At 40.1% G+C, this 24,446-nt stretch overlaps 1 protein-coding gene across 1 annotated transcript in view; it reads right to left on the bottom strand.

The window, feature by feature from the left end:
• VAX1 (ventral anterior homeobox 1) overlaps window positions 1–24,242 on the bottom strand; it is a 29,906-nt gene extending 5,664 nt beyond the window's left edge. Inside the window, exons 1-2 of the mRNA XM_088462351.1 lie at window positions 23,993–24,242; window positions 19,639–19,826 (exon numbers count right to left, since the gene is read on the bottom strand). Of these exons, the coding sequence (XP_088318477.1) occupies window positions 19,639–19,826; window positions 23,993–24,227 (423 nt within the window). The 5' untranslated portion in view covers window positions 24,228–24,242. The remainder of the gene's footprint in view (window positions 1–19,638; window positions 19,827–23,992) is intronic.
• Between the last annotated feature and the right edge of the window lie 204 nt (window positions 24,243–24,446).

The raw sequence follows: 24,446 nt of genomic DNA, 5'->3' as shown, positions 1-24,446 counted from the left end.
CAGATGTTACTATGTATACCATAGCAACATCTGACACTAATGTAGTGCTGTAATGTTACCTCAGTATACCATAGTAACATCTATTATTTTTTGTGGAGCGCACTTTGAAGGTTACACCAACCTTTAACAGACAGACGCACACTTGTCGCTGCTGCTTTGAGGACAGTATCATATGCAGTGACAGTAGACTTGTCAGAAATTGTTGGCACATCCTTCAGTCTGGACCAGATGTCCAAACCGGCCCTTGACTTATGACACAGGCGCACGCTTGGTGCTGCTACTGTGTTGATGCACGTGCGGCTACATCGCACACAAGTCACAAATACAGAAAAAAAATTGTTTTTTATTTTTTGGAGCACTTTGAGGGTTACACCACCCTTTAACAGACAGACGATTTGGAACCGGGGACACACTACCTCCATCAATTGTCTAAATCCCACTGCACTAATGGTGGATACCAGACGCATGTCTAACACCAACATAGCAGTCAAGGCCTCAGTTATACGTTTTGCTTCAGGATGACTGCTGTCGTACTTCATCCTCATCGCTAGGGACTGTTGGAGGGTCAATTGTTTAATAAAAGTGGTGATGTTCCTACTTCCTCTCTGGGATGATGAACAACTCCAAGCAGCAGCAACAGCACTAGGAGGAAGTGGTTCTTGATCTTTCCCTATTTTATTTTTATCGAAGAAAGTTTGGTCCTCCATTTATGTTATATTTATATATACGTGCGGCTAAGGCGCACACAAACACAGAAAATATTTTTTTATTTTTGTTGGAGACGAGTGCACTCTGTGGGTTACACGACCCTTTAAGAAATGAGCCAGCCGGCCCTTTACCTATGACACAGGCACACGCTTGGCGCTACTTTGTTGATGCACGTGCGGCGACTGCAAACACAATTCACAAACACAGAAAATATTTTTTTATTTTGTTTGGAGTGCCCTTTGGGGGTCACAGCACCCTTTAACAGTAAAAGCCCCCCGGCCCTTTACCTATGACACAGGCACATGCTTGGCGCTACTTTGTTGATGCACGTGCGGCTACTGCGCACACAATTCACAAACACAAAAAAATATATATTTTTATTTTTTTCGAGTGCACTTTGGGGGTTACAGCACCTTTTAATGGTCAAGCCAGCCGGCCCTTTACCTATGACACAGGCGAACGCTTGGCGCTACTTTGTTGATGCACGTGCGGCGACTGCAAACACAATTCACAAACACAAAAAAAAATATTTTTTTATTTTGTTTGGAGTGCACTTTGGGGGTTACAGCACACTTTAACGGTCAAGCCAGCCGGCCCTTTACCTATGGGACACAGGCACACGCTTGGCGCTGCTCCTTTGTTGATGCACGTGCAGCCACAGTGCACACAATTCACAAACACAGAAAATATTTTTTTATTTGGTTTGGAGTGCACTTTGGGGGTTACAGCACCCTTTAACGGTCAATCCAGCTGACCCTTTACCTATGGGACACAGGCGCACGCTTGGTGCTGCTCCTTTGTTGATGCACGTGCAGCCACAGTGCACACAATTCACAAACACAGAAAATATTTTTTTATTTGGTTTGGAGTGCACTTTGGGGGTTACAGCACCCTTTAACGGTCAATCCAGCTGACCCTTTACTTATGACACAGGCGCACGCTTGGCACTAGTTTGTTGATGCACGTGCGGCTACTGCGCACACGGGGCCTGATTCAGAGCCGGACGCTCTGACCAGAGCACTCGCTCTGAATCAGGGCCCTCCTCCCTCAACTTGGAGCGGCCTCATGGACGCTCGCATAGCTGTGGGTTACCACCCACAGCTATAGAGAGCGTCCAAGATGATGGTCACGATGGTCAAGACCATCGTGACCATCGGGCTTGCGACAAGACCCTTGTGGTAGGGTCTCATGGCCGCAAGCCCTGTAGTGATTTTGGCTCTATCAGAGCCAAAATCACTCCCACTAACATCACTACTGATGTCAGTGGGGCCGGACCCAGACGGTAGGTGTTCCCATGGGAACGCCTCCATCTGGCAGCCACGCCTCCGGCATGCCCACCAAAGGGGGCGTGCTGTCACTCACCATCGACAGCACCCCCCCTTTGGTGCGAGACCCATAATGACGGCTTGGCCGTCATTATTCGGGTCTCGCGCATGCGCACGATGGAGCTCCCTCCGTCGTGCGCATGCGCAATTCGGCACCATCGACCCGCTTGCGAGCGGGTCTGAGTGACCCCCACAATTAACAAACACAGAAAAAATATTTATTTTTTTTGCACTTGGGGGGAGCACCCCTGATGGACAGAGCATCCCCTGGACAACACTACAGCACCCCTTTAGGACTGGGACACTGCACAGGACTTTGGAGTGGACACAGCCCCTATGGACAACATCAGCACAGCACAACACAGGCAGCCCCAATAGACTTTGGAGGAGTGGACACAGCCCCTATGGACAACAGCAGCACAGCGCAGCACAGCCAGCCCCTATGGACTTTGGTGGAGTGGACACAGCCCCTATGGACAACAGCAGCACAGCGCAGCAAAGCACAGCACAACACTACACTGCACTACACTACACTACACTACACAGCCCAGCCAGCCCTAACTCCCACCCTCCCTCTTTACTGTCCACAGCCGAGTGAGAAAATGGCGCTGATGCGGGTACCTTATTTAGAATCCAAAACCCGCAAGACCCGGAAGGCAGGATGACGACGTTTTGCCTCGATTTCAGATCCGAGTCAGGCGGGAAAAGTCAAGCCTGACTCGGATCGGCCTCGGATAAGGAGAGCTCGGGGGGGGGTTCGGATTTCAGAAATCCAAACCTGCTCACCCCTAATATACATATATATATGAAGAACAATATTACTGCCACTCCCATACATGAGCTTGTTATCCTGCTGTGGTGTTCAACCTGGGGTATAGACTCCCCTTCACTCAGCCAAATCAAACAAAGTGGCACTCGCAGACTAAATAATCATGAAGAAAATTCAAATTCTTTACTGCATTAGTAGTCCTACTAATGCAATAAAGCATTAGAATTTTCTTCATGATTATTTAGTCTGCGAGTGCCACTTTGTTTGATTTGGCTATATATATATATATATATATATATATATATATACTGTAACAGGAGACAAAGTGTCACTATTAAATATTCTGTAAAAAAGGACAAAGTATCACTTCTTAAAACACTGTTACAAGGAATACAGTATCACTTCTATATTTACTATATAAGATATATATATATATATCTACACTGTAAATGGAGACAAAGTATCACTTCTAAAAATTCTGTAGCAAGGGACAAAGTATCACTTTTATATACACCATAGTAGGAGACACAGTATCACTTCTATATATACTGACAGGAGACAAAGTATCACTTCTATATACACCGTAATAGGAGACACAGTATCACTTCTATATATACTGACAGGAGACAAAGTATCACTTCTATATACATCAAAATAGAAGACACAGTATCACTTCTATATATACTGACAGGAGACAAAGTATCACTTCTATATACACCGTAATAGGAGACACAGTATCACTTCTATATATACTGACAGGAGACAAAGTATCACTTCTATATACACAGTAATAAGAGACAAAGTATCACTTCTATATATACTGTGACAGGAGACAAAGTATCACTTCTATATATACTGTAACAGGAGACAAAGTATCACTTCTATATATACTGTAACAGGAGACAAAGTATCACTTCTATATATACTGTAACAGGAGACAAAGTATCACTTCTATATATATACTGTAACAGGAGACAAAGTATCACTTCTATATATACTGTAACATGAGACAAAGTATCACTTCTATATATACTGTAACAGAGGATAAAGTATCACTTCTATATATACTGTAACAGGAGACAAAGTATCACTTCTATATATACTGTAACAGGAGACAAAGTATCACTTCTATATATACTGTAACAGAGGATAAAGTATCACTTCTATATATACTGTAACAGGAGACAAAGTATCACTATATACTGTGACAGGAGACAAAGTATCACTTCTATATATACTGTAACATGAGACAAAGTATCACTTCTATATATACTGTAACAGGAGACAAAGTATCACTTCTATATATACTGTAACATGAGACAAAGTATCACTTCTATATATACTGTAACAGGAGACAAAGTATCACTTCTATATATACTGTAACAGGAGACAAAGTATCACTTCTATATATACTGTAACAGGAGACAAAGTATCACTTCTATATATACTGTAACAGAGGATAAAGTATCACTTCTATATATACTGTAACATGAGACAAAGTATCACTTCTATATATACTGTAACATGAGACAAAGTATCACTTCTATATATACTGTAACAGGAGACAAAGTATCACTTCTATATATACTGTAACATGAGACAAAGTATCGCTTCTATATATACTGTAACAGGAGACAAAGTATCACTTCTATATATACTGTAACAGGAGACAAAGTATCACTTCTATATATACTGTAACAGGAGACAAAGTATCACTTCTATATATACTGTAACAGAGGATAAAGTATCACTTCTATATATACTGTAACAGAGGATAAAGTATCACTTCTATATATACTGTAACATGAGACAAAGTATCACTTCTATATATACTGTAACATGAGACAAAGTATCACTTCTATATATACTGTAACAGGAGACAAAGTATCACTTCTATATATACTGTGACAGGAGACAAAGTATCACTTCTATATATACTGTAACAGGAGACAAAGTATCACTTCTATATATACTGTAACAGGAGACAAAGTATCACTTCTATATATACTGTAACATGAGACAAAGTATCACTTCTATATATACTGTAACAGGGGACAAAGTTTCACTTCTATATATACTGTAACAGGAGACAAAGTATCACTTCTATATATACTGTAACAGAGGATAAATTATCACTTCTATATATACTGTAACAGGAGACAAAGTATCACTTCTATATATACTGTAACATGAGACAAAGTATCACTTCTATATATACTGTAACAGGAGACAAAGTATCACTTCTATATATACTGTAACATGAGACAAAGTATCACTTCTATATATACTGTAACAGGAGACAAAGTTTCACTTCTATATATACTGTAACATGAGACAAAGTATCACTTCTATATATACTGTAACAGGAGACAAAGTTTCACTTCTATATATACTGTAACAGGAGACAAAGTACCACTTCTATATATACTGTAACAGGAGACAAAGTATCACTTCTATATATACTGTAACATGAGACAAAGTATCACTTCTATATATACTGTAACAGGATTTAAAGTATCACTTCTATATATACTGTAACAGGAGACAAAGTATCACTTCTATATAAACTGTAACATGAGACAAAGTATCACTTCTATATATACTGTAACAGGAGACAAAGTATCACTTCTATATATACTGTAACATGAGACAAAGTATCACTTCTATATATACTGTAACATGAGACAAAGTATCACTTCTATATATACTGTAACAGAGGATAAAGTATCACTTCTATATATACTGTAACAGGAGACAAAGTATCAATTCTATATTTACTGTAACAGTAGACAAAGTATCACTTCTATATATACTGTAACAGGAGACAAAGTATCACTTCTATATATACTGTAACAGGAGACAAAGTATCACTTCTATATATACAGTAACATGAGACAAAGTATCACTTCTATATATACTGTAACATGAGACAAAGTATCACTTCTATATATACTGTAACATGAGACAAAGTATCACTTCTATATATACTGTAACAGTAGACAAAGTATCACTTCTATATATACTGTAACAGGAGACAAAGTATCACTTCTATATATACTGTAACAGTAGACACAGTATCACTTCTATATATACTGTACCATGAGACAAAGTATCACATCTATATATACTGTAACAGGAGACAAAGTATCACTTCTATATATACTGTAACATGAGACAAAGTATCACTTCTATATACACTGTAACAGGAGACAAAGTATCACTTCTATATATACTGTAACAGGAGACAAAGTATCACTTCTATATATACTGTAACAGGAGACAAAGTATCACTTCTATATATACTGTAACATGAGACAAAGTATCACTTCTATATATACTGTAACAGGATACAAAGTATCACTTCTATATATACTGTAACAGGAGACAAAGTATCACTTCTATATATACTGTAACATGAGACAAAGTATCACTTCTATATATACTGTAACAGGAGACAAAGTATCACTTCTATATATACTGTAACAGGAGATAAAGTATCACTTCTATATATACTGTAACAGGAGATAAAGTATCATTTCTTTGTATACTGACACCAGCATTAGGACAGCAGCATAGATGCAAACAAGACAATGCTTCACGACATACAATATGTGGTGAAGTATTGTCCTGCTTGCATCTATGCTGCTGTCCTGATGATGGTTCCTGAGAGGGTATACATTCGGCAAGCTGGCAGATGCAATACAAACTGCCTGCTTCCCGTTTCCTTAATCCCAACGAGGGTTAAATGACAGGCGTCTAAATGTAGACGCCTATCATTTTACCAATACCGGGAGACCGGCGCCCGGCATCCCGATCGAAGGGATGCCAGGCACAGGGCGCGGATATCCGCAGGGGGGAGGGATAGTTTAGGGCTCCTGGGGGGAGACTTAGGTTTAGGCACCCCCTCGGGAGGTTAGGGTCAGGCTAGGGGAAGGGGGTTTAGCGTTAGGCACCCCCGGGAGGAGGTTAGGTTAGGGTTAAGCACACCTCAGGTTACTTAGGTTTAGGCGATGGGGAAGGGGGGGTTAGGTTTAGGCACTTAAAGGGGGATTAGGGTTAGGTACAGGGGGGAGAGGTATGGGTTATCCACCCTAAAGGAGGGTTAGGGTTAGGGGGTAGAATTGGGTTAGTTCATACTTACCTTTCGGACGATTGGGATTTCCTCCTCTGTCGGGCTGCCACTGACGGAATTTGAGCCGTCGGCAATGCGGCCGGCGGTAAATCATACCGGACCCCCTGAGAGAACTGAATTGTCGACTACTATGATGATGTTTTAGTGAGTTTTCAATAAAGATGTGATTTTATCTTTCAACTACCTGGTGAGTGCCCTTTTTTCTATGTTTTATGTTTTTGGATTACCCTTTTGGATTCATGAAGAGCACCACTGAAATTTCTATATGGATTATGCTTCGAGTGGGGACTTTGACTTCTAAATATATATACAATTCGGGGATAGGCACTCCATCAAACGTTCCAACCAGCAGGGTGCACTAAAGCCACATAGAGCCTAGCACAGAGGCACGGCATTCCAATATATATATATTTAGTGATAGGAACACTGGTAAAGTGGTCAGTGGGACCTGGGGGTGTGGATGTGAGGAGAGGGAGGGCTCCATCCACAGGCCACTCCAGGTTTTGGCCTTTTTGGCCTGTTAGCAGGCTCTTTAGGGTCTGCGCCTGGAACTGGCTGATATAGGCTGTGTATGATTGTAAGCTAGTGTCTCATACCTGGGAGAGCAAGCAGACTGGCTGGCCCAGAGACACTTGGTGAAAACTACCTGTAAGTCTTGTGCATATGCTTGTGTTGATGGTGGAGGCAGTAAGCCCCACTATTTCTTTAGAGAGGGAACCTCTTGTCTAGTTAGCGCCCAGATGGGCTAGCATTTATTTGTATGTTTTGTTTTCCTTTTATGTTGCACAATAAAGACTGGTACCGACCAGCTAGTACGAGACCCCAGACTGGTGTCCTATTTTTCAGGCTGCTGTGTGTGTGAAGAGGGAGTCCATCTAACCCAGGAGAGGGACCCCTAATCCGGTCATGTTATAATTGGTGGAGAATGCAGGCACAAACTGAAAAGTGCAGCAAGGAAAATTTGTCCTTTAAAATTTAAATGGGCAGACACATGATTATTGAATCCCTGAATGTGGCATCAGCCAATGCTCAGAGAGGCAAGGTTAGGTTTCCAACCAGCACCTGGAGGTAAAATGGAGGACGTTGTAAAAGCCTTGCTTCAGGCTATGGTCGCTCAACAGGAAGATACCAGAACTCAGCAAAAGACCACCCCGGTGCAACTGTTGGCCTTGGAGACAGCCCAGAGGCAGCACCAAGTCACCCTTGAGGAAACCCACCAGGCTTTTAAGGAGGTGGTACAGCACCTGGTCAACCAGTCTGGAGATGCACCCGCTGGTCCTCCCTCCACCACTCACTCCATACGAGCCAGTCAATTCCTACAAAAGACTTCGGCGATCATGTGGAGGCATATCTCACCGCATTTGAGAGAACAGACAAAGGGGAGAGTTGGCCCAAGGAGCAATGGGCAAGTCTTGTGTCACCTTTCCTGTCTGGGGAGCCACAAAAGGCCTATTATGATTTATGCCTGGCCAATGCTAAGGACTATGTGAAATTAAAATGGGAGATCCTAACTCGCTTGGGAGTCACCACCTTTGTTCGTGCCAAACGAGTCCACCGCTGGGAGTTCCAAATGGACAGACCTCCACGCTCACAGATGCACAACCTTGTCCATCTATCCACCAAGTGGCAACAGCCTGAGACACTGACAGGACCACAAATCGTTGAACAAGTTGTGATTGACCGGTATCTGTGATCCCTACCGGCATCCATGCGCAAGTGGGTGAGCCATGCCGACCCTATGTCCGCAGACCAGCTAGTCGAACTGGTGGAGAGGTACATGGGAGCTGATGATTCAGCCCCACCAAGCCCCGATGGTGCACCGGCAAACTCCCATCAACAATGGTAAGACTGTTCCTGGGGAGAAGGGTGCTGGGTGGTGGAATGTGCCTAAGACTGAGAGTGGGGAACCTGAAGACAGGCCTGCCAGGTCAGGAAGGTTCCTACCCCGCAAAAGACTAGACATTAAAGTGACTCAATGTTTCTGATGTGTTGGCTTTGGCCATATAGCAGCTAATTGTTCACTTACCTCTGAGCCCATGCAATGTGATACTGCTTCTGTCAACCGCAGAGGGTCTTTCTTTGCACAGCCAGCCTGTACTGCTGACCGGCAGGCTGAGACAGATAAACACATGGGTGTACTCACTGTGAAAGGCAACTGAGTAGAGGCTCTGTTAGACTCTGGTAGACTGGTTACACTTTTGAGAACTGAGCTGGTGAACCCTTTGAAGCATAAGGGAGAAACTGTTGGTGTGACATGCATACATTGGGATACTCAGAATTATATTACTGCTGAAGTGAACATCGAAACACTATGTGGTACCACAGTAGTCTCTGTGGGTTTGGTACATGGCTTAATGTATGATGAGATATTGAGAAGAGACTTTGCTCACTTCTGGAAGTTGTGGAAAAGCCGGTTTTGCACAGTGGATCAATCACCCTGTCTCGATGATGTAGTGGCAGAGTCAGAGATGTTCCCATTTTCTAGTATGATTGGTGAACTAGAGAATGTGGAGCGTGATCGTGGCTCGCCAAGTGATGTAGAGCCCGTTGATTGTCTTCCGGATTTAGAGGACAGAAGAGAGGTCTTTGCCATAGAGCAGTTAAATGACCCTACTCTGGTGAAAGCCAGGGAGAATGTCAAGGTGGTCAATTGTAAACCCGTAGATCCCGATAGTACCTTGACGTATCCTCACATGGTAAGGATCCTTACATGTCAGGATCTGTTGTATCAGATGACTAACAAAGGGTAGGAGATTGTGCAACAATTAATAGTCCCCAAAGTTTTCAGGAGAATGGTGTTAGATGTGGCCCATGGTCATATAATGGCAGGCCACCTAGGGGTAGAGAAAACCACTGTGAATCATGCAGAGGTATTTTTGGCACAGTGTCCATAAAGACGTATCTGACTTTTGCACCTCCTGCCCTGAATGCCAGTATCATGCTCCCAGACCACATTTCAAAAGTCCTCTAGTCCCACTACCAATTATAGAGGTACCATTTGAAAGAATAGCTATGTACTTGGTGGGACCCTTGTTGAAGTCTGCCCAGGGACATCAATATATTCTGGTAATTCTGGACTACACTACCAGATACCCAGAAGCTATACCGCTGTGCAATACATCAACCAAGTCCATTGCTAGAGAGCTGGTCCATGTTTTTAGCAGGTTGGGAATACCTAAGGAGATACTAACTGACCAGGGTACCCCATTCATGTCAAAAGTTATGAAGGAGTTGTGCCGCCTGTTTAAGATTAACCAGCTAAGGACCTCGGTTTATCACCCCCAAACCGATGGTTTGGACGAAAGGTTTAACAAGACCTTAAAACATATGTTAAGGAAAGTAGTTGACAAAGATGGTAAAGATTGGGATTATTTGTTGCCGTATCTGCTGTTGGCCATAAGAGAGGTTCCCCAATCCTCCACCGGGTTTTTACTTTTTGACTTGTTATATGGGAGACATCTAAGAGGGTTACTAGACGTTGCCAAGGAGATGTGGGAAGGGCAGTCCAGTCCTTATAAAATAGTGATTGAACATGTTTCCCAGATGCAAGAGAGAATTGCGGCTGTAGTGCCAACAGTTAAGGAGCAATTGGAACAGGCCCAACTAGCACAGCAGAGGGTATATAACCGCAATGCACGAGTAAGAAACTTTGCTCCTGGGGACAGAGTGTTGGTTCCCACGGTAGAAAGTAAACAGTTAGCTAAGTGGCAAGGGCCCTTTGAGATCTTAGAAAAAGTGGGACAGTTCAACTATAAAGTTTACCAGCCGGGGAAAAGAAAACCAGAACAGATATATCATGTGACCTGATAAAACCCTGGAAGGATAGCACAGCACTGTCAGCCATCCAAGCCCCTCCAGTAAACCCAGGTCCCGTGGTGCCCGAAGTGACAGTGGCAAAAAACCTGTCAGCAAGTCAACAGCAGGAGGTCAAGGAATTTTTGACCAGAAATAGGGTACTGTTTTCTGACCTGCCAGGAAAAAACCATGGTCATCAAACATGACATAGTCACTGACCTGGGGGTTAAAGTTAACCTAAAGCCCTATAGGCTGCCCGAAGCCCAAAGAGAGTCTGTGTCAAAGGAAATTAAAATGTTAGAATTGGGGGTAATTGAAGAATCACATAGTGAGTGATCCAGTCCCATTGTGCTGATTCCAAAGCCCGATGGGAGTGTGCGTTTTTGTAATGACTTCCGAAAGCTGAACAGTGTTTCAAAATTCGATGCCTACCTGATGCCAAGGGTGGATGAACTAATTGAAAGGCTGGGGACAGCAAGATATTTAACCACTCTGGACCTAACCAAAGGGTATTGGCAAGTGCCATTAGCTGAAAACGCCAAAGAAAAAACAGCTTTTTCTGCACCAGAAGGGTTGTTTCATTACAATATGTTACCCTTTGGGCTACATGGGGTAAATGCTACCTTTCAAAGAATGATGGATAGGATTCTAAGACCCCATAAACGATATGCTGTGGCTTATCTGGATGATGTGGTCATACATAGTCCTGATAGGCAGTCTCACTTGCCCAGAGTACAAGTAGTGTTAGACTCCATCGTTAAGGCAGGTTTGACAGCCAACCCGAAAAACTGTTATCTAGGGTTGGAAGAAGTAAAATATCTGGTGTACACCATTGGCAGAGGTTTGATAAAACCATAGCTCAATAAGATTGAGGCAATACAGAACTGGCCATGACCCCTCAATTAGAAGCAGGTGAGAGCCTTCTTAGGGATCACTGGATACTATAGGAGGTTCATACCCAGTTTTGCCACCATTGTGGGCGCTCTTACTGACCTTACCAAGGGCAAACAAAAAATTATGGTGGAATGGGGTCCTGAAGCGGAGAAAGCTTTCCAAGAATTAAAAATGGCTTTATGTACCCAACCTGTTCTTATGACCCCTGATTTTGACAAAGAGCTTGTGGTATAAACCGATGCGTTCGGTGTAGACATTGGAACGGTCCTGTCCCAAAGCAAAGAGGATGAGGAACACCCTATTTTTTACCTAAGCAGGAAATTGAATATACATGAGAGAAACTATGCCACAGTGGAGAAGGAAGCTTTGGCCATAAAATGGGCGTTAGAAACTCTCAGGTACTATTTGGTGGGAAGAAAGTTCAAACTGATTACTGACCATGCCCCTCTGAAATGGATGTCAGAAAGCAAGGACGAGATGATTCGTGGCACTACAAACCTTTACATTTTTGGTAGAACACATGCCAGGAAGCCAGCTGGCCATTGCAGATGCGTTGTCACACGTTAATTGCTTGGGGGTTTCAGTTGTTCCGCCCCACAGGTCGAAACAAAGGGGGGGATATGTGATAGGAACAGTGATAAAGTGGTCAGTGGTAGATACGTTTGTCCTAAGTTTTTGACCTATGTGTTCTAAAAAACCCCAGGAGAAAAGTCTGCAGTGAAGCAGATTTGAGTGTCGGCTTTTTGAAAAGCCGGTTTGGGTCTTGGGGGTGTGGATGTGAGGAGTGGGAGGGCTCATCCACAGGCCACTCCAGGTTTTGGCCTTTTTGGCCTGTTAGCAGGCTCATTAGGGTCTACACCTGGAACTGGCTGATATAGGCTGTGTATGGTTGTAAGCTAGTGTCTCATACCTGGGATGGCAAGCAGACTGGCTGGCTCAGAGACACTTGGTGAAACTACCTGTAAGTCTTGTGCATGTGCTTGTGTTGATGGTGGAGGCAGTAAGCCCCACTATTTCTTTAGAGAGGGAACCTCTTGTCTAGTTAGCGCCCAGACGGGCTAGCGTTTATTTATGTTTTCCTTTTACGTTGCACAATAAAGACTGGTACCAACCAGCTAGTACGAGGCCCCAGACTGGTGTACTATTTTTCCGGCTGCTGTGTGTGTGAAGAGGGAGTCCATCTACCACAGGAGAGGGACCCCTAATCCGGTCATGTTACAATATATATATATATATATATATATTTGTACAGAGAGAGATAGAAAGAGAGAGAGAGAATGAGAGAGGGAGAGAGAGAGTACACTGAGTATTACTTCTGTATATACTATATCATCTATCAAGGATCACTTTTGCAATGCAATCAGCGCATGCCAGTAACGCCCCTGATCGTTTTGCAAAAAGCGATCCTATCGGTCGGTTGTATCATCCGGGACATGCAGGGACGGGCTCCAAAAGGATCCCATCCCTGCGATGTCTCCGGAAAGCTGCCGGTCACTGAGGGGGTGGTGCGCATGCGTAGTCCCATGGACTGCACATGCAATTCTGCTTCAGATGGCGTTAACTGCGAAGGCCAATATCTGGAATACATCACATTCCGGATATTGGAAAATTTTGCAGCATCGCATTCCCCATAGAAACCTATTGGGGAGGGGGCTGCCTGCGGAAATGGAGGGATCACAGCAGGTATCAGAGATATCTACAGTGGTCCCTCCTTAATACATCTGGAGGATACTTAGTATTTGAGGTAAACCCCCGCAAACTGGTGTTTTTGGGGATTTTTTAGAGAGAGAGAGAGTACACAATGTATCCCTTCTATATATGTTGTAATTAGATACACAGTATGTATATATATATATATATATATATATATATTTCTCTCTATATATATAGTAAGAAGTAAGAATGTCTCACTTGTATATATCGTGATAGGAAGTATCAGTCGGGCTGTGCTGTATAAGTATTTATAATTGGTTACAACGCAGAGAAATAACAGTAATTATAGTAATAATAACAACGACACCATCTATAGAAATAATAGTAAGAGGAACCTTATTGGAAATTATAAAGATATACAGTACTTTTGATTGTCAACTGAAAGATGGAGAAAAGGAAATAAAAATGAATTTAAAGATCTATGAATAAAAATATTGGAGTCTGAATAATAGAAAGGAAGCAGAAATATCCACATAATTTGACTCCTGTATATAATTTCAAATGTGTTGGGGGCAGTTATAAATTTATTACAGGTTGAGTCTCCAATATCCAAAATGCTTGGGACCAGGGGTATTTTGGATAACGGAATATTCCATATTTTGGAATATTTGCATGTCATAATGAAATATCTTGGGAATGGGACCCAAATATACACACAAAATGCATTTATGTGTTATATACACCTTATACACACAGCCTGAAGGTAATTTTATACAATATTTGTAATAATTTGTGCCTTAGACAAAGTTTGTGTACATTAAACCATCAAAAATCAAAGGTTTCATTATCTCAGTCAAGCCAAAAAAAATTCTGTATTTCGGAATATTCTGTATTTCGGAATATTTGGATATAGGAGACAATCTGCTGTAACTATAGTATTATATTTTAATAGGATTGTCTAATCCTGGAAATATATTATGTATAATGCAGTAATCCCAAATCAGAAACCAGGGAATATTTATAGAAAAGTCTTATAGTATAACATTATGTAATGTGCAGAGGAATCCAGTGTGTACTTATAATGTAACACTGTATAATATTCTATTTCCACATTACAGATCATTATATTAGCATATTTTATAATGTAACACTGTATAATATTCTATTTCCACATTGCAGAGAACTATTAGAGCATAATTTATAATGTAACACTGTACATTATTATATTTCCACATTGCAGATAATTATTATAGCATAATTCATAATGTAACACTGTATAATATTCTATTTCCACATTCCAGATCATTATTATTGCATAACTTATAATGTAACACTGTATAATATTCTATTTCCACATTCCAGATAATTATTATTATAGCATATCTTATAGTGTAATACTGTATAATATTCTATTTCCACATTGCAGATAATTATTATTATAGCATATCTTATAGTGTAATACTGTATAATATTCTATTTCCACATTGCAGATAATTATTATAGCATATCTTATAGTGTAATACTGTATAATATTCTATTCCCACACTGTAGACCAGGTGTTGTGAAATGCATTCCAATTTTAAGTACGAATTTAATTTTCCTTTTAAGTTTTATTTTCTAAACATAATATTTAACCTGTGATACTGTGTTTTTAAATCACTTTTAAATTATTTGTATTTTTAATTATTCCTCTAAACATTGTTGTCTACAATAGCGAAATGATTTTATTTTAAAATTTTGTTTATCCATGACAATAGTGAGTTGGCTTATGATGCCATTAATCTAACTAATAAATCATTTGATTATTGTTATTATTTTTTTGTTGGGTTATCTCTTATTTGCCAATTGCAGCTCATGTTTGGGTAGGAGGGTGTTTGACCACCTTTATCGTAAGTGCTGACACTACATATATAAGTCCTATATTGCTCAGCTCCCATTTATGGAGAGTATGGGACTAGTTTTGCATAGCATAAGTGTCACAATGACATTTTGATCTACAAAGTTCCATTCTAAGCGCCGGAGATACTCTAGTTTTCAATCATTTATAATGTTACACTGTATAATATCCTATTTCCACATTACAGATAATTTTTATAGTATAATTTTTACGGTAACACTGTATAATATTCTATTTCCACATTATAGATAATAATTATAGCATAACTTTGAATACAACACTGTATAATATTATACTTCCACATTTCAAATAATTATTATACCATAATATGTATTGCACAGAGGGACCCTATTGGTACTTGTAACGTAACACTGTATAACATTCTATTTCCACATTACAGATAATTATTATACAGTAGTATAGATTATAATATAACACTGTTATTTTCTATTTTCACAATACAGATATTATTATAGAAAAACGTATAAATATATTAGTATAACTTATAATGTAACACTGTATAATCTGTTTCCACATAATGTAACACTGTATAATCTGTTTCCACATTAGATAATTATTATAGTAAACCTTTATGTAATGCGCAGAGGGACCCAATTGGTACTTGTAATGTAACACTGTATAATATTTTATTTCCACCTTACAGATAATTATTATAATATAACTTAGAATGAAACACGGTATAATATTCTATTTCCACATTACAGATCATTATTATAGTATAACTTATAATGATACCCTGTATATTATTCTAATTCCATATTACAGACAATTATTATAGTATAACTTATAAAGTAACAATGTATAATGTTATATATCCACATTACTTATAATTATTTCAGCATAATAATATTATGTATGTGGGACCAGATGTATACTAATTGTGTAACACTTTAATGTTATATTCCCACATTACAGAAAACTACAGATACATATTGTTATCAAAGACTATAATAGTGTAATAAAGTAAATACATTTAACAATTATTGGGGGTTCCAATAACTACATCATATAATATCCTATATAATATTGATATGAGATATACAAGGGTTTAAAATAGAAAAATAAAATTATACATATAATGCAGAAATTATACATACAGGAAACCCTATGTATAACTATTAGCACCATGTATTATAAAATAAACACAGTGGTTATGTCTATATATAGTTATTAATATAACATTATATAATATATTATAAACACATTATAGGTATAGAGAATAATTTGTATAATACATTGTATAATGCATAGGTACATTGGATAATTATTATATTAAAATATTATTATATTATATTATACAATTGTATAATATAGCATACACATATTAGAGGTATAATGGACAATTATAAAATAAAATTGTACACTAGATAATTTATAATAATAATACAGTTTAAGACTCCCATATCCAAAAATTCTGAAATATGGAATATTCCGAAATACTGATTTTTTTAGCATGACTGAGATAGTGAACCCTTTGCTTTTGGATGCTTCAATGTACATTAGCCTCGTTTAAAGCACAAATTATTAAAAATGTTGTATAAAATTACCTTTAGGCTTTGTAAATAAGGTGTATATGAAACATAAATTAATTTCATGTATGTACACAAACTTTGTTTGAGCCACAAAATTATTGAAAATATTGTATAAAATTACCTGAAGGCTGTGTGTATAAGGTGTACATTAAAGCATACTGTGCTTAGATTTGGGTCCCTTTCCCAAGATATTTCATTATATTATGCAAATATTCCAAAATACGGAATATTCCGATATCCAAAATACCCCTGGTCCCAAGCATTTTGGATATGGGAGACTCAACCTGTACAATATATTCAGATCTATATTCAGATATTTAAAATGAACAGGTCTCTATAAAATCTAGATTAGGGTTTGATTTACCAATTATAATATGATATATCTACACTTTAGATATAGATTTTATACCTACATTTCTATAGATAATTCTTATTGTATTAGATAATATATTTACACAGTGGAAATAAAAAGAATTATTTTAGCATCCCTCGATATATTTATTATAGTAATTATAATATTACTTTATATATATTAATATGTTTGAATGTTAGAGATTCAGTGATTAATATATGCAATTATTATAACATAACATTATACAATAAAATTCAGTTACAAATTATAGATACAGGTGATTCCTACAAAATTACCAATTATCATAATAATAACCATCATTACCAATATATAATATCCTACATTTACACATCACAGGTACAGGGAATCCCTCGTAATTCAGATTAGAACTGAAAAAGCTGATTTACTTACTGTAAGATGCAAGAGAACATAACATATATTCACTACACACAACCAGAGCAGCTGATCATATATATATCTGTCTTGGTGAGAGAAAATCTAGTGTAATATACCTGTATCAATATACTTAAACTCAAATAGATGTATAGTTAATTTCTAATTCTATATAATTCATATTGACTGATATAATATGCAGACACAGGTATATATATATATATATATTTATTTATACAGTAAATATATATATATATATATATATATACACATTCAGAGAAAGTATATCACCCTAGTACAGTAGCTAATATAATATATATAAATTCACCATGAATGTATATACTTCTACTGCATGTGTGACATATGAGAGAATAAAAAGTGTAATATAACAAATATATTACATAGTAGGTAAGGAGGACAGTGTGGGAATAACTGGTGTAATACATCTAATATATATATATATATATATATATATATATTATATATAGTTACATACATGCATATATACACACATATCTTATCTTATTTTATTGAGAACCATTGGTGTAGTAATCATTGGTGTAGTAAAACTTTTATTTTATATATACATGGCATATAAATATATACTGTAGTTGGGGTCACTGGTGCTAGATTGTTGTCTTGAGCAGAATATCTGGTTAAACTGATTATCTGTTGTTCACTAAGCAGCACCACTACCTGTAACTAAGACTAGAGCAATGGCTCAGAAGATTAGTCCTGTTAGAAGCCCTTCAACCACTTTGTTGTACAGGTAAATATACAATATTTTTTTCAAGGTAGAGGCTTTATAGTACATATATGCACTTCTAAGTAGAAGAATAAGGTGTGTGAATTTCTATGAGGTGTATTAATTTCTAGGTGGAGGTATGAGGTGTGTGAGGTATTAGGTGTATGTATTTTCTGGAGGTGGCATTGTGCTATGAGATGTATGTATTTTCATTAATATAATATTTATTTACAGCTTAGTGATATGATTGTCTTGATGCGGATTTTGGAAAGTGTCCTAATCGTTGGCTATTAAATTGTTGTTTTTTTTTATATGGAGAACACAGTGAGTGCTCTTTATTTTGGATCCTATTTCCAGCTTAATGTATAAAATATTTGTAATTCCAGATGGAGGCATGAAAGGTATATAAATCAAGATGAAGGTTTGAGGTTATATATATATCCAGGGGGAGGTATGAGGTATATGAAATGCAGGTAGAGGTATAGTATGAGGTGTATGTATATCCAGGTGGAGGTATGAGATGTATATATACCCAGGTGGAGTTAAAGTATTAGATGTATGTATATCCAGGTGGAGGTACTGTATGAGGTTTATGTATATATAGGTGGAGGTACTGTATGAGGTGTATGTATATATATATGTGGAGGTACTGTATGAGGTGAATGTATATATAAGTGGAGGTACTGTATGAGGTGTATGTATATACAGGTGTAGGTAATGTATGAGGTGTATGTATATATATATGTGGAGGTACTGTATGAGGTGTATGTATATATATATGTGGAGGTACTGTATGAGGTGAATGTATATATAAGTGGAGGTACTGTATGAGGTGTATGTATATATAGGTGGAGGTACGGTATGAGGTGTATGTATATACAGGTGTAGGTACTGTATGAGGTGAATGTATATATAGGTGGAGGTACTTTATGAGGTGAATGTATATATAAGTGGAGGTACTGTATGAGGGTTATGTATATATAGGTGGAGGTACTATATGAGGTGTATCTATATATAGGTGGAGGTACTGTATGAGGTGAATGTATATATAAGTGGAGGTACTGTATGAGGTATATGTATATACAGGTGTAGGTACTGTATGAGGTGAATGTATATATAGGTGGAGGTGTGACATGTGTGTGTATATATATATACAGGTGGAGGTACTGTATGAGGTGAATGTATATATAGGTGGAGGTGTGACATGTGTGTGTATATATATATACAGGTGGAGGTACTGTATGAGGTGAATGTATATATAGGTGGAGGTGTGACATGTGTGTGTATATATATATATACAGGTGGAGGTTCTGTATGAGGTGAATGTATATATAGGTGGAGGTGTGACATGTGTGTGTATATATATACAGGTGGAGGTGTGACATGTGTGTGTATATATATATACAGGTGGAGGCACTGTACCTGCGTTTCGGAGAGGTTGAGCTGTCTGGCCAGTTCTGTCCTCTCTCTCCCCACCACATACTGACACCTCTGAAACTCCATCTCCAGCCGGTACAGCTGCTCCGCAGTGAATGATGTCCGCGTCCTCTTGGGTCGGTCTAGGTCTAGTCCTTTGGGCAGAATGATCTCTCGGATGGAGCCTTTGGCATCTGGGAGATACAGACAGGAGTCACAGGTTTCATTGTCACCAGCATTATCAGGGGATTACATTTCTGGGTCACTCACTACATTGCTGGGGGTCTTAAGCTCCTCACTACATTGCTGGGGGTCTTAAGCTCCTCACTACATTGCTGGGGGTCTTAAGCTCCTCACTACATTGCTGGGGGTCTTAAGCTCCTCACTACATTGCTGGGGGTCTTAAGCTCCTCACTACATTGCGGGGGTCTTAAGCTCCTCACTACATTGCGGGGGTCTTGGGCTCCTCACTACATTACCTGAGGTCCTCGGCTCCAGACCACCGGCAATCCATACTCAACCCCTCCTTACTACTGTAAAAATTAATGGGTGCCCCTTATTTAATTACTGAGAATACCGGACCCCCATACATTACTTCGTGTTATTTATCTGTACGCGGGGATCAGTAATCAGTTATTATAAATCCGGGATCAGTAATCAGAGATATTATAATACCGGTATCAGTAATCAGAGATATTATAATGCCGGTATCAGTAATCAGAGATATTATAATGCCGGTATTAGTACGCGGGGATCAGTAATCAGAGTTATTATAATGCCGGTATTAGTACGCGGGGATCAGTAATCAGAGTTATTATAATGCCGGTATTAGTACGCGGGGATCAGTAATCAGAGTTATTATAATGCCGGTATTAGTACGCGGGGATCAGTAATAACAGTTATTATAATGCCGGTATTAGTACGCGGGGATCAGTAATCAGAGTTATTATAATGCCCGTATTAGTACGCGGGGATCAGTAATCAGAGATATTATAATGCCGGTATTAGTACGCGGGGATCATTAATCAAAGTTATTATAATGCCGGTATTAGTACGCGGGGATCAGTAATCAGAGTTATTATAATGCCGGTATTAGTACGCGGTGATCAGTAATCAGAGTTATTATAATGCCGGTATTAGTACGCGGGGATCAGTAATCAGAGTTATTATAATGCCGGTATTAGTACGCGGGGATCAGTAATCAGAGTTATTATAATGCCGGTATTAGTACGCGGGGATCAGTAATCAGAGTTATTATAATGCCGGTATTAGTACGCGGGGATCAGTAATCAGAGTTATTAAGAATGCCGGTATTTGTACGCGGGGATCATTAATCAGGGGTGTTATAATACCGGTATTGGTACGCGGGGATCAGTAATCAGAGTTATTATAATGCCGGTATTAGTACTCGGAGGTCAGTAATCAGAGTTATTATAATGCCGGTATGAGTACTCGGAGGTCAGTAATCAGAGTTATTATAATGCCGGTATTAGTACGCGGGGATCAGTAATCAGAGATATTATAATGCCGGTATCAGTACGCGGGGATCAGTAATCAGAGTTATTATATTGCTGGTATGAGTACGCGGGGATCAGTAATCAGAGATATTATAATGCCGGTATGAGTACGCGGGGATCAGTAATCAGAGATATTATAATGCCGGTATTAGTACGCGGTGATCAGTAATCAGAGTTATTATAATTCCTGTATCAGTACGCGGGGATCAGTAATCAGAGTTATTATATTGCTGGTATGAGTACGCGGGGATCAGTAATCAGAGATATTATATTGCTGGTATGAGTACGCGGGGATCAGTAATCAGAGATATTATAATGCCGGTATGAGTACTCGGAGGTCAGTAATCAGAGTTATTATAATGCCGGTATTATTAAGCGGGGATCAATACTCAGAGTTATTATAATGCCGATATTAGTACACGGGGATCAGTAATCAGAGCTATTATAATGCCGGTATGAGTACTCGGAGGTCAGTAATCAGAGATATTATAATGCCGGTATGAGTACGCGGGGATCAGTAATCAGAGTTATTATATTGCTGGTATGAGTACGCGGGGATCAGTAATCAGAGATATTATAATGCCGGTATGAGTACTCGGAGGTCAGTAATCAGAGTTATTATAATGCCGGTATTATTAAGCGGGGATCAATACTCAGAGTTATTATAATGCCGATATTAGTACACGGGGATCAGTAATCAGAGCTATTATAATACCGGTATTAGTACTCGGTGGTCAGTAATCAGAGTTATTATAATACCGGTATTAGTACTCAGAGGTCAGTAATCAAAGTTATTAAAATGCCGGTATCAGTAATCAGAGTTATTATAATGCCCGTATCAGTAATCTGAGATATTATAATGCCGGGATCAGTAATCAGGGTTATTATAATGCCGGCATCGGTAATCAGAGTTATTATAATGCCCGTATCAGTAATCAGATATATTATAATGCCGGGATCAGTAATCAGAGTTATTATAATGCCGGGATCAGTAATCAGAGTTATTATAATGCCGGTATCGGTAATCAGAGTTATTATAATGCCGGTATCAGTAATCAGAGTTATTATAATGCCGGTATCAGTAATCAGAGTTGTTATAATGCCCGTATCGGTAATCAGAGTTATTATAATGCCGGTAACACGTTATAATAAGTTAATGTTCATTTCTGCGGAGCAGAACAAAGATTATTTCGGCGAATATTCCGTTGACTGATAACCGGGAAACACAGCGGAAATGTCGCAGGTACACCGGGCGCTGTTACCGACACCCAGTACATTAATGTCAGGGAATATGCGGTTAATTCCGCTGGGAGTGAATGCGATACAAAATCGTGAATGTCAGGATAGTGGCCGTACTGTAAATCGGGACAGAGCTTGGAACAGTTTATTATCAGAGAGCAGGGGCAGGTATATGAGCACAGGGGCAGGTATATGAGCACAGGGGCAGGTATATGGTAACAGGTGTAGGTACTGTATATGGAAATAGGTATAAGTATATGGGGCAGGGGCAAGTATATGGGGGCAGGGGCAAGTATATGGGGACAGAGGTAAGTATATGGGGACAGAGGTAAGTATATGGGGACAGGCATATGTATATGGAAATAGGGGCAGGTATATAGGTGCAGAGGCAAATATATGGGCACAGGGGCAGATACTGTATATGTGCACGGAGGCAGGTACATGGAGACGGGCAGGTATATGGTAACAGGTGTAGGTACTGTATATGGAAATAGGTATAAGTATATGGGGGCAGGGGCAAGTATATGGGGACAGAGGTAAGTATATGGGGACAGAGGTAAGTATATGGGGACAGAGGTAAGTATATGGGGACAGGCATATGTATATGGAAATAGGGGCAGGTATATGGTAACAGGTATAGGTACTGTATATGGAAATAGGTATAAGTTTATGAGGGCAGGGGCAAGTATATGGGGCAGGGGCAAGTATATGGGGGCAGAGGTAAGCATATGGGGACAGGCATATGTATATGGAAATAGGGGCAGGTATATAGGTGCAGAGGCAAATATATGGGCACAGGGGCAGATACTGTATATGTGCACGGAGGCAGGTACATGGAGACGGGCAGGTATATGCGCACTGGGGTAGATATATGGGGGCAGGGGCAGGTACATGCGCACAGGGGCAGATATATGGGGCAGGGGCAGGGGCAGGTAGACGGAGACAGGGACAGGTACATGGAGAAGAGGTCAGATGTCTGGGCACAGAGTACATGAGGACAGGGAGACGTATATTTGGGAACAGGGGCAGCTTTATGCGCACAATGGAATATATATATATATATATACGGACAGGGCAGGTACATGGGGTCAGGTACATGGAGACGTGAGGTATTTGGGAACAGGGGCAGATTTACAGGTACAGGGGCATAATTAGGGGCACAGAGGCAGGTACATGGGCATGGAGACAAGGGGCAGGTATATGCGCACAGGGGCAGGTACCTGGGCCCAGGGGCAGGTATATGGGCACAGGGGCAGATATATGTGCCCAGAGACAGGTAAATGGGCACAGGGCAGGTATATGGGCCCAGGGGCAGGTATATGGGCCCAGAGACAGGTAAATGGGCACAGGGGCAGGTATATGGGCACAGGGGCAGGTATATGGGCACAGGGGCAGGTACATGGGCACAAGGGCAGGTATATGCATGTGGGCACAGGGCAGGTATATGGGCACAGGGGCAGTTATATGGGCACAGGGCAGGTATATGGGCACAGGGGCAGGTGTATGGGCACAGGGGCAGGTAAATGGGCACAGGGGCAGGTATATGGGCACTGGGGCAGGTATATGGGCACAGGAGCAGTTATAAACCAAGGTTTGAAAATTACCTCTGACCAGGATCCGCCTGCAATAATCCGGATCTGCGCTCTTAGATTTGGCGCAGCTGTCAGAGGCTCCAGGAGCAGGAAAAGTGCCCTGGTGTTCCTTCAGGTAGGAGGTGGAGAGGGGCCCCTGGACGTCTCTGGGCTCCTTTCCTTCCCTGTGCCCAGGTTTGGAGATCCTGCTGTTCTCCTCTGTGCTGCTGTTGCACCGAATGTCCATGCTGTGCGCTTTATCAAACATGTAACGCAAAGTGCAGGGTGTCCGGAGCTGGGAGCCTCCCGGGAGCCTCGGTGCATGAGGAGAGTCTCTACTCCTGGAGCTGCAGAGTCCCGACGTGTCCAGTGAGGAGTGAGGAGTAAATGCGCTAATGCTGCCTCATTACTGCGCATCACACGGGGGTCGCGCACTGGCTGCTGCCACTGATTGCGCTAATTTCCAGGTTCCCTCATGAATACACTA

This window comes from Taudactylus pleione, unplaced genomic scaffold (genome assembly GCF_031769625.1).
Source record: "Taudactylus pleione unplaced genomic scaffold, aTauple2 ptg001200l, whole genome shotgun sequence".
Classification (NCBI taxonomy): Eukaryota; Metazoa; Chordata; class Amphibia; order Anura; family Myobatrachidae; genus Taudactylus; species Taudactylus pleione.
The sequence above is the reverse complement of the archived record's forward strand: the minus strand, read 5'-3'. Positions and strand labels throughout refer to the sequence as shown.